Genomic DNA, 12,202 nt, shown 5'->3' on the forward strand with positions numbered 1-12,202 from the left:
ACAAATTAGGAAAAAAAAAAAAACGTTATGTGCTTATTAACACATAAGTGTTCAAGCTTTTTCTTTGCCTAGTGTCCTACTCCAGTAGGGGGCAGTATAACCCTATGGTCAAAAAGATGAAGAGCTGTGTCCGTCAATGAACGAAAGAGAAATATTGAGTTTATGTTGTAGACTTAACCACCTCCTTCTGCTTCAAATCTACCAATATACACAGACCAGGAATGCTTTTAGTAATAACATAATGACCAATTTACAAGGCTTAAACAGTCAGTCAAACAAAGCTATTATGCGTTACCTGTTTAAAATTCTCTCTTAAATCTGGCTTTTTAATATACGGTCTTCTTGCTTTAAGCTCTACATCTTGGGGCTCATCTTCTTCTTTAATTGGGCTTCCAATAATTAAGTGCAATGGAGAGGAATGCATTCCTTGTGAACTGGCACCAACAGGATGTCGCCTTGTAGCAGGCATCGAATTTAACTGAGTCAAGTAATCAAGATCTAGATGCAAATCAAAAAAACAGCTTTAAGTCAGCTACAATAAAAACAACCTCAATACATATAAAGCTAAAATCAATCAAATACCAAAACAAGCTACAGCGATTATAATGAAACTAGGATACCAGACAAAACCAGACAACATTTCCAACAAAGTACATTTTACTAAGGGAACATTTCCCACAAAGTACATTTTTTATATGACCCAGTCATATCAATGCAAAAATATGCTGCCAATTTTATATGTCCCTTAAGAACTGGCTTCTTTATGAAAGTTCAAAAGATCTAAAGATTTGTTTTGGACAGGGTTCTCGGTCTCTTCATTTAGCATGTTCTTGCAAACACCAAGTATAGGAAAAATGAAAATCAATTTATTAAAAATAAAAATAGTAAAGTGTAAAATAACTAAAAAGGAGTCCACATACCATTTCCTTTCGAAGCAAGCTCATCCATCCCTTTAAGGTGTGATACATCTATAATAAAAATAATTTTGTTACACAACTTTTTACGAGGTTTATTTTGTATTATTTTGAATTCACATAAGAAATTTGTGGATTAGAATTGCTGCACATTTCAGTTTTTGTGAGAATTGTATCAGTACTGTATTAAAGGTATTGGGGGTATGGCGATTGGATGAAATGCACTGGGGCAAAGTTTCTAATGCTGAAGGCACTGGACTGGATGGTCAATTCTATTATTCGCTTCCCTGACTCACTGTGAACATAGTTATTTGGGACTTTATACACTTAGTTTATGGACTTAGTTTGCGCAACTTTATTGAGCGGAAGGAACTACACCTTTTTTATTTTTATAGATTAAGAGTATTCCTTTAGTTTTAGCAAAAAGTTGATATCCATTTATAGAGATTGTGAGTTACTCACTTTGCGCAACTTTCTAGTTATGGAATAACTGATCTTTAACCACCTCAATACTAGGGACTTTCACCCCCTTCCATCCCAGACCAATTTTCAGCTCGCACTATAAATGACAATTACTCAGTCACACTACAGTGTAACCAATGCAATTTGAATCATTTTGTTCACACAAATAGAGCTTTCTTTTGGTGGTATTTATTCACCACTGGGTTTTATTTTTATTTGCGATACAAGCTAAAAAGAGCAGAAATTTTGAAAAGAAAAAAAACAAAGAATATTTTCTACTTTTGGCTTTAAAAGACATCCAATAAAATCTAATTTAGTCAAAAATTTAGGCCAGAATGTATTCTGCTACATGTCTTTGGTAAAAAGAAAATCCTGATAAGTGTATGATAATAGATTTGTGTGAAAGTTCTAGAACCTACAAGCTAGGCTATGCATCATTGAAAATTTAACAATCCTGATGTACTGACTATCTCATTTCTTGAGGCCCTAAAATGTCAGGACAGTACAAATACCCCCCAAATGACCTCTTTTTGTAAAGACGACAGTCCAAGGTATTTAGTAAGAGACATAGTAAGTTTTTTGAAGTTGCAATTTGTCCCACAATAGTTTGTGTAATACAGATTGCTTCCCCCCCCCAATTACACCCCAAAATATATTCAGAGTATGGCAGTACATGTGTGAGACTTTTCCACAGTCTGGCTACATACAGAGGCCAAACATCCAAATAGCACAGTCAGGCGTTCCAAAGGCATAAAATAAACATTTAATTTCCTGAGTACCTATCACATTTTTGAAGGCCCTGGAGCACCAAGACAATGGAATTACCTACAAAATACCCAATTTTGGAAAGAAAACACATTGATGTATATTCTACGAGGCATAATGAGTCCTCTGAACGTCATTTTTTTTCCACATGTTTTTGGAAATTGTGGAAAGAAAACGAAAACTTTTTTTATTTAATTTTTTTTTTTTTTTTTTTACACAAAGTTGTCAATTTATAAGATATTTCTAACACATAGCAAAAATTACACCCCAAAATAAAATTTGCTACTAGTCCCGAGTATGGCGATACCACAAGACTTTTACACAGCATGGCCACATGCAGAGGCCCAAAATCCAAGTAGAACCGTCCGGCGTTCTAAAGGCATAAATTACACATATTTCCTGAGCACCTATCACATTTTTGAAGGCCCTGGATAATTTTTTAGCCATGTGGACAGATGTGTGACAGATGTTCACACGGACAGATGTGGCAGATGATCACGGACAGATGTGGCAGATGATCACGGACAGATGTGGCAGATGATCACGGACAGATGTGGCAGATGATCGCGAACAGATTATTTTACTGGGACAGATGTGTAATAGGTGTTTTCACTGTTTGGGGACATTAGCTGGGTGATTAGTGTGTAAAAAGCAATAAAAAAGCTGTAAACTCACTGATCCCTGGCTGGCAGCACAGATCCGCTCTTCTCCTCACTGACAGGCTGTGTGAGAAGCAGAGCCGATCGTCGTTACAACAGCTGTGTTTACATTACATGATGGCTGTGATTGGACACAGCCGTCATGTGATTAGGAGGGCCAATAACAGAGCCCTCCTGCCGAGTGGTGTTGCGCTGTGTACGGGGGACACAGGCACACCGGGATAGCGCAACTGCGCGGGCACGCAATCTCCCTCCTTCTGAAGGAAGTTGGGAATGTCCACTCAGGAGAAGTGCCCACACGACACATACAGTATCTCACAAAGGTACTCACAAAAGCGTTTTAGACACGAATGGCTGTGTGTTGAATTATTTTGAGGGGACAGCAAATTTACACTTTTATACAAGCTGGACACTCACTACTTTACAATGTAGCAAAGTGTCATTTCTTCAGTGTTGTCACATAAAAAGATAAAAAAATAATTACAAAAATGTGAGAGGTGTACTCAATTTTGAGAGATACTGTATGTGCAGTGGCCGGTGGTTAAATGGACTTTTATAGAAAAAAAAAAAAAAAAAATTACTCTCCCCAGCCAACAGTGATGCCTAACTTATCCCAATGTTCAATTTGCTCACTTCCTCGACTCATTGATTTTTTGTAACTGACCGTACAGCTACTATGAATCAAGCATGAGGGTGGAAAAGGAGGGCATATTCGGCACTGTTGAGTGCCTGTCACAGGAACACCTGCTCACATTACTCCCACGTCAAAGGAAGATAACCAGTTCAGTGGTTTCTGGCGGCAGAAGATTTCAACCAACCATAGCAGCTACCAGCACACGGACACTCTTCATTCGTGGAAAGTACTGTTCCTGATGTTTTTCTTCTTCTGTGTCTCTTATATTTTCACCAAACTTCTGCTATAATCCAACCACAGACAAGTGACACCATCACCATGCTGCTATACCAATCATAGCAAGAGGAGCCTTTAAGTAACACATATGTAAACATTACTCCCTCTTCAAAACAGAACGTAAATGGTCCCACAAAATAAAAAAAAAAACATTTTTTACTCAGTGCCTCCAGTTTTAGAGCATACTCAAACATGTATTTTATTATACATTTATGGTGGCAGTGTGTACAGTCTCATCCTTCTGAACTTAAAATACTATCCTCAATTTTTGAGAAAACTTTTCATAGGCTCCCACTGGAATAAGACAAATATACTGGAGTCAAAATCATTTGCAATGAACTAAATCATTTAACATCTATGGCTGCCAAATACATACTGATGCTGTTCAAAAAATAAATGTTAGTAGATATGCTCATCAATTTGTCAGCCATAGAAAAATGACTGTCTTTGAATCTGTATCAGGAATTTGTATGCATTATCCCCTAAATTAGCTTTTTGTATTATTATTATTATACATGTTCATACATGTTTTCCGAGTTTATATTCCTGATGTCATTTTTTTTTAGCACTAAAATACTTCTTTATAGCTATGATTATTTATCCAATGGTATTTTTATTTCTATAGCCCATACTAAGAGGAAATTTAGAACTTTCCTTTTTGCATATCTATAAAAAAAAAAAAAAATATGTATACAAAAAGGAAAAAAAAAACCCTCAAGCTCAATCTTAATCAAATATAATTGCATGGTGTATTAAAATATAAATTTTCCAAAACAGGTTTTATTACATTTTGAGAGATGTTTTCAAAAAATCATTTTATTGCGATATTTACATCAAAAATGACATTACCTTCACGAACAGGAGAGAATATATCACCTAAACTACTTCGTCCAAACGAATCTACAGATTTCAAATCTTGAGTTTTAGAAAAATCAGTTTCTTTTGATGGTATTACATCAAGACTTGTGCTACGCGGCATACCTTGAGAGAATAAAAAACAAAACAAAAACCAGTAAATCAAAATCTAAGGGGGAAACTGAATTGCAAATCTTAAGAGAAAACCTACCTGAAAGAAAAACTTTGGAACTATAGATATTGTCGTAATGTACTGAACACCATCTACTTACCCTACTTAGGCTGGGTTCACACAAATGCAGCTGCGGTTTTGGTGCGTGAGTCCGATGCAGTTCGGTTCACAGCTTCAGGTGCAAATTTTTACCTGAAATCACACCTGAACCAGACCCAAAATCCCACATGACCCTTTTTTTTTTTTTTTTTTTTTTTTAAAACTGCACCCTGGCCACCCCACACGTGTGAACCAGCTCCATTGAAAGCCGGTCCGATTCACGTTATGCAAATTGTATGCAGTTAAAATTGCATCCAATTTGCATATATGTGAACCGAGCCTAAAGCAAATATCACAGGCCTATTTTAGAGGGCTTGTCTCATTTTAAAGTTTTAGTAACTCATGCCAGGTCTAAGGCCCTTTCACACTTGTGTGACTTCAAAGTCGGACGATTTTACCGCGATTTTGCCGCAACTTTGTTGATGCGATTTTGATGCGAGTTTGACTGGGCTTGAATTGTCTTTTCCTCAAAACGCATCAAAATCATGCCAAAGTAGTGCAGAGATTACTTTGAAGTCGGTGCGACTTAAAGTCACACAGATATGAATGGGACTCATTGGAAATAATGGAGAACGACTTGTGGTGCGTTTTTGCAGTCCCAAATCGCATGACAAGTCGCACAAGTGTCAAAGGGGCCTAAAAGTACATCAGGGAACCACACCTAAATAGACAGCTAGTTTTGAATAGGGTGGTGAGGTTTTAGAACCCCTGTTAAAGATGTCAAGATGTACTCTTACCGCAGAGTATGGACCCTCTATTACGGAAGCTCACATAAGCTTAAGTATTTCCTCCACTAGTGGTCCGCCATGGGAGACATAAATTAACAGCACCCAGCAGGTTAATAGGCAACTCCAGCCCTTTAAACAGCGGATCCTCCACCGTGGTAGCAATGCACTCAATTAATAGAAAGAAGCTCCAATAGTGTAAAAACCTCTTAAAAACGTGTTAGTTGTACAAATGGTTGCACTTACATCACTCCAGCCATCAAGGAGCATGAGTGGCAAAATACACTACACAAGGTGTCAATCAAGAGTACGTTGGGATAGTGCGATAACAGTTAAGTAATATTTCGCCTGACCAGTTTCATCCCAATAGGACCTCCATGGCATAATCTTAGCTTTAAATGGTGAATACAAACCGCCAAGCTTTACTTTCGTCACCGTAGCCCTGTAGTTCAATAGGCATCCACGCTTCGTTCCCATAGCAGGAGCAACCAAGCCTCGAAAACCCTACTTAAGAAAAAAAACGAACATAGCACCGCCTAGACCCGGACGTAAGCTGGATGTCCCCAATTAAAGGAAAAAAAAAAAAAAGACTGGACATCTACGTTGTCCACATAATACAGGTAAACAGTGGCTACAAAATCAAAAGGAAAAAGTTAGACTGAGCTGAAAACAAGATGCAAGAACATCAAAAGCAGATGGAATACATGCTTGATCAAACAAAAGCTAAGAAATCTTTTTAAATTGTTAAAAAGTATTAGACATAAGATACGCATCCTAATTAAAGAAAGAGGTTCAGGAATTATTATCCGTTAACATCCCAGTCCTCATTTAAACCATAGGCAGTAAAACACTTAAGCAAATAAATCCATTTGGTTTCCATTTTTGAAAGCGCTCTTACTTTGAGGCTACCTCTCCAGTGTGAGACAAAATGAGCAATTCCTATAAAGAGGGTCCCCACAGGTTCTCTACCGTGTACAAGATCATAGTGTCGTGAGGGGATCTCTTTTTGAATTCAGTTTTCTCCCTGTTTTTAGTTACACCATTCTGGACTTTAATATGTGTTTCACATTTGAATTACACAGGATTCACTCGGCCAGTGTATTTTGGTGCAGCGCAATACATTGATCACATTATTTCTGTTTTTGTGTAAAATGTCTCACAATTAATGTTGCAGTTTTGTTCTGACTGATATTGGTTTATATATTTATTATACACAAGTGCAATATTTTTTCCTTATTTTGTTTGTCACTTTGAGATATTTACCAATAAATGGATTTTTGTAAGAACTTACCGTAAAATCCTTTTCTCTTAAGCTCATTGACAGACGTAGTCTTCTTGATTCTCAAGAGCTGGGTTATGTTGTCTCCGCAGGAGTAGGACTAGGCAGAATGACAAAACGTTCTGGCTCCACCCTAGGGGGCAGTCCCTGAGGGTATATCCTCCCTCTCTCTGCTACAGGGAATCAGTTCTGTTTAAAGCAGTACAGAGAAATTAACCCAACCCAACTCAATGATAGAGGGGCGGGTACTACGTCTGTCAATGAGCTTAAGAGAAAAGGATTTTACGGTAAGTTCTTACAAAAATCCATTTTTCTCTATCGCTCATTGACAGACGTAGTCTTCTTGATTCTCAAGAGCTGGGACATCCAGAAGCAGTGCCACAAATGAGGGGTGGGATTGACAAAATCAAATCCAATCTAGTAGGCCCAACCGGTGCCAAACTAGAAGTTTTAAAGGCTCATTATAAACAAAGAATGAGACTAAAGAAAAATTTTCCAACGGAAAAAACCCTCGAGGTAGACCACTGGTCTCCTCAAATTGCGGCCTGCAAAACCTTGCGGCCAAATGAGGCATCAGACGATGCCATTACATCAACTTTATAATGTTTAGAGAAGGTATGCACCGACGACCAGGTAGCCGCCTTGCACACCTGGACCACTGACGCCTGATGGCGAAAGGCCCATGACGCACTAAGTGCCCGAGTGGAGTGCGCCTTAGCAGGGAACGGGGGCTCCCGACCCTTAATAGAATAAGCCTGCACTACCGTCTGTCTGATCCATTTGGAAATGGTCGCGGCAGATGCAGGCAACCCCTTTTTGGGTCCATCTGGGATCACAAAAAGTGAATCCGTCTTGCGAAACGAGTCTGTCGTTTTCAAGTATACCCTGATCGCCCGGACCACATCCAAGGAGTGCAAAGCAAATTCCCGAGGATGACTGGGCTTAGGACACAGGGAAGGTAATACAATTTCTTCATTCAGATGAAATTCTGAAACTACTTTTGGTAGGAAGGATGGATTCGGACGAAGAACCACCTTATCTCTATGAACCACCAGATATGGTGAACGACAAGATAATGCGGCCAGTTCTGACACCCTGCGTGCAGAAGTAATAGCCACCAAGAAGGCCACCTTCTGGGACAACGTGGGTAGAGGAATCTCCCTAATATCTTCAAAGGGAGGTTTCTGAAGAACCGACAACACTAAATTAAGATCCCAGGGGGGTAACGGCGCGTGCACTGGCGGAGCCAGATGTCGCACCCCCTGGATGAAATTCCGCACCAAGGAATGAGTAGCCAAAGGCTTCTGAAAGAAGATGGCTAATGCTGAGACCTGACCCTTGATAGTACTCAAGGCCAGTTTCTGCTCAACCCCCTGTTGCAGAAAAGCTAATATTCGACTAATCGAATAAGACCGAGGACGGAACCCCAAAGGTTCACACCCTGCAATGTAGGACTTCCATGTGCGATGATAAATCTTTCTGGAAGTCGCTTTCCTTGCTTCAACTAGAGTAGGAATAACTGAAGCTGACAATCCCTTGTCCTTCAGCACCTGGGTCTCAATAGCCAGGCCGTTAAAGCCAGCGATCGTAAAGCAGGATGGAAGATCGGTCCCTGAGACAGTAGATCCTCTCTGAGAGGAAGTCTCCACGGGACGTCCGCCACCAGTCTGACCATGTCGGCATACCAAGCTCGACGAGGCCAGTCCGGAGCTACCAGGATTACTGGGATTCCTTCCTCCTCTACCCTGCGAAGAAGTCTTGGCAGTAACGCGAGAGGAGGGAAGGCATATATTAGCTGGTATTGCCCCCACGGGGCGATCAGTGCGTCTGCGGTTTCTGCTAGAGGATCGCGGGAGCGAGCCACGAATCTCTGAACTTTCCTGTTGAATCGTGATGCCAACAGATCCACATCCGGGGTGCCCCACCGAAGGCACAACTGGTGGAAAACGTCTGGATGGAGGGACCATTCCCCCTGATCCAGGGTCTGACGGCTGAGATAATCTGCCTGCCAATTCTCCACCCCCGGAATGAACACTGCAGAGATTGCTGGAACAAATCGTTCCGCCCAGCGAAGAATGCAAGCCACTTCTTTGGCCGCTCGGACACTCTTGGTGCCCCCCTGGTGATTGACATAAGCCACGGCCGTGGCATTGTCCGACTGGATCCGAACCGGGCTGCCCTGGAGCTGCTCGGTCCAGTGAATCAGACAAAGTCTGATCGCTCTCAGTTCCAATACATTTATCGGTAATCTGGATTCTTCCGGGGACCAAAGTCCCTGGGCAGATAATTGACCGAGAATTCCTCCCCATCCGGATAGACTGGCATCCGTGGTCACTATCATCCAATATATTGGCAGAAATGACTTTCCCTGGCTGAGCATTGGAGACCGAAGCCACCAAACCAGAGACTCTCTGGTCTGTTTGCTCAATCGTATATGATTGTCCAGGGATTCCGGATTCCGATTCCATCTGAGGAGAATCTCTTGCTGAAGAATTCGGGTATGGGACTGGGCAAATGGGACTGCTTCGAATGAAGCCACCATCAACCCCAGAACTCTCATGCAAGTCCGAAGGGAAGACCAGCTGTTGGACAGTAACAACTGGACTGCTGATTGAATCTTTCGAAGTTTCCCTACCGGAAGAAACACTCTTGTCCTGACTGTGTCTAGAATTAGACCCAGATATTCGAGCCTCTGGGTGGGAACCAGAAAAGACTTTTGCTGGTTCACCAGCCACCCGAATTCCTGTAAAGAAATCATAGTAATTTCTATGTTTTGTAGCAAGGTCTGAGGAGACTCTGCATGAAGCAGAAGATCATCTAGGTAACCTAGAATCGATATACCTCTTTGGCGAAGAAGTGCCAACATTGGGGCCAACACTTTTGTGAAGACCCGCGGAGCCGTGGCGAGACCGAAAGGTAACGCCACAAACTGATAGTGGTTCTCCTCTACGGAAAAGCGTAGAAAACGCTGATGTCCTGCGAAAATGGGAATGTGAAGATAGGCGTCCTTGATGTCTATGGACGCTAGGACATCCCCTGGATGCAGGAAGGCTGCTACCGTGCGAATGGACTCCATTCTGAATCTTCTTATGTTGACGAAAGAATTGAGTGCTCTTAAGTCCAGAATTGGACGCACTTTGCCCTCTTTCCTGGGTATTGTAAACAGGTTTGAATAAAACCCTTGAAACCGTTCTGTCCAAGGAACGTGGACTACCACTCCTTGTTGTAGTAGATCTGTGACTGCTCTCCGCAGATCTTCTAGACGATCCGGAGATAGTCGGATATTGGAAGGGAAGAATCGCGCCGGTGGGAGAGATCGAAACTCGATCTTGTACCCTGACTTTATGACTTCGCAAACCCATTTGTCCGGGATTCTGGAAAGCCATGGATCCGGGAACCGGCGAAGACGTCCCCCCACCCCAGTTATGGGTGGGGGCGCACCTTCAGGCTTTGGATGGTTTATCTTCAGGTCTGGAGGGGGCGGGCTTTTGCTTGCCCGACCAACGACCCCTGACGCCTCCTGTAGGAACCTTGGAGGACTTAGTTTTTTCACCCGCTGGACGAAAAAACCTCTTGTGAGCAGAAAAAGAAGGCCCTCGTCTTTGACGAGTTCCTCTACCTTTAAAATTTTGCGGTAAAAAGGTGCTTTTTCCACCGGTGAGATCCTTAATGATCTCATCTAAGTTGGCTCCAAATAGACGTTCTCCTGAAAAGGGGATATTAGCCAATGCTTTTTTGGAACCTTGGTCGGCTATCCAACCTTTTAGCCACAGTGTACGCCTGAGAACCACTGCTGAGACTGATGCTCGCGCCATTAATGGAGTGGCGTCTAACGCCGCATCACATACAAACTGTAACCCCTGTATCATTTGTTCCAACAAATCTGATACCGCCTGAGGGACTTCATCTAAGTCCCGGCGTAACCACTTGGTCCATTCAGTTACAGCCTGCGAAACCAGACCAATAGCAATTATTGGCCTGAAAGCTGATCCAATCAAGGAAAACATGGTGCGAGACATAGCTTCTATCTTGCGATCCACTGGATCTTTAAAAGACGGAGCGTCTTCTAAAGGAATAACCGTGGCTTTATTCAATCTAGCAATAGGTGAATCCACCACAGGTGGTTCTGTCCATTTCTTAATAAGGGTTTCCTCAAACGGATAACGCCTGTCAATGCGTTTGGAAATATTAAAAGTGCGTTTTGGCAGACGCCATTCTTCATCGATTGGATTGCCAAAACATTTGGGCAATGGAAAAACCTTTGCCACTTTGATGCGCTTTTTAGTCCCAAAAGGGATCTCAGTTTCAGCTATTTCTGATGGAATACCCTGTAACCTTAAAGTCTCTTGAACAGATACAATGAGTGCGTTTACCAACGCTTCCTCTCGGGCTATGGCAGATGCCGAAACATCCTCCTCACTGTCTGAAGAGACAGGACCCGAGACACCAATACCAGATGAAGTACCTGCAACTGCAGAAATAGGCTCAGAGTCTGAATCCGAGGTTTCAGATAATAAGGGGTTAGGCGGGGGTCGCTTTCTTGCGCCCTGTCCCTGACAAGCCACTTCCACCCGGGACACAAAAGTTTCCATAATGGCTGACAAAGATTCAATTGTCAATGGGGTGCTGGAGGATCCCGCAGACCCCTCGAGGGGATCCGGAGGAGATACATGAGTGGCAGGGTCCATGTTAATACAGGACACTTTTGCCAGCAATAAACAAAAAAACTTTTTTTTTTTTTTTTTTTTTTATGTGTCTCCCCCTAGCGCAATAGCGCCCCTCAGAGTACCTGCTTCTCGATCCCAAAGAGAGAGAGAGGGACCCCCAAGGCTCACCAACCGATGCAGTGCAGTTTCCAACAAACTGCAGCCAGCGTCTGTCTTTACAGACTGGAAGGAGCTGTTTGCTTTTTCCCGGGCAGAAGGCGTGGCTCCGCCCCCTGTGTACGTCTTCCGACGTTCCCAGCCCTCCACGAGGAAGCTGGGCTCACAAAACATGGCCGCCCCCATAGAAGAGACATAAGACTCCAAAAACATGGCGGCCGACGTGACCTGAGGACATACATGCATTCGGTCTACGGCAAAATGGCGGCGGACCGCCGATATCGTCTTCCCAGCACATCCACCTGCACTCTGCTGAGAGGTGACATATGGATCTACAGAGATACACTGCACATAAGGTAGGATTATACCTCCTATGTTTGCTGTAATGTTACAGTCTGCTGGGTAGAGTGTTAGCTCTTGAACCAAGTCCACTTCCCACAAACACATGCTGTATTACAAGGGGGACTTGTAAGTGTCAGATATATACTGACCATATATGGAGGGGCCCATAATATATACTGCCTCATAATGAGGAAAAA

General features: G+C 42.4%; 1 protein-coding gene across 1 annotated transcript in view; it reads right to left on the minus strand.

The window, feature by feature from the left end:
* Window positions 1-12,202, minus strand: part of NEDD1 (NEDD1 gamma-tubulin ring complex targeting factor) — a 198,654-nt gene that overhangs the window by 59,108 nt on the left and 127,344 nt on the right. Inside the window, exons 9-11 of the mRNA XM_082254862.1 lie at window positions 4,560-4,691; window positions 921-968; window positions 296-498 (exon numbers count right to left, since the gene is read on the minus strand). Of these exons, the coding sequence (XP_082110988.1) occupies window positions 296-498; window positions 921-968; window positions 4,560-4,691 (383 nt within the window). The remainder of the gene's footprint in view (window positions 1-295; window positions 499-920; window positions 969-4,559; window positions 4,692-12,202) is intronic.

This window comes from Pelophylax lessonae (genome assembly GCF_965119305.1).
Source record: "Pelophylax lessonae genome assembly, chromosome: 4".
In the NCBI taxonomy this organism is placed as follows: Eukaryota; Metazoa; Chordata; class Amphibia; order Anura; family Ranidae; genus Pelophylax; species Pelophylax lessonae.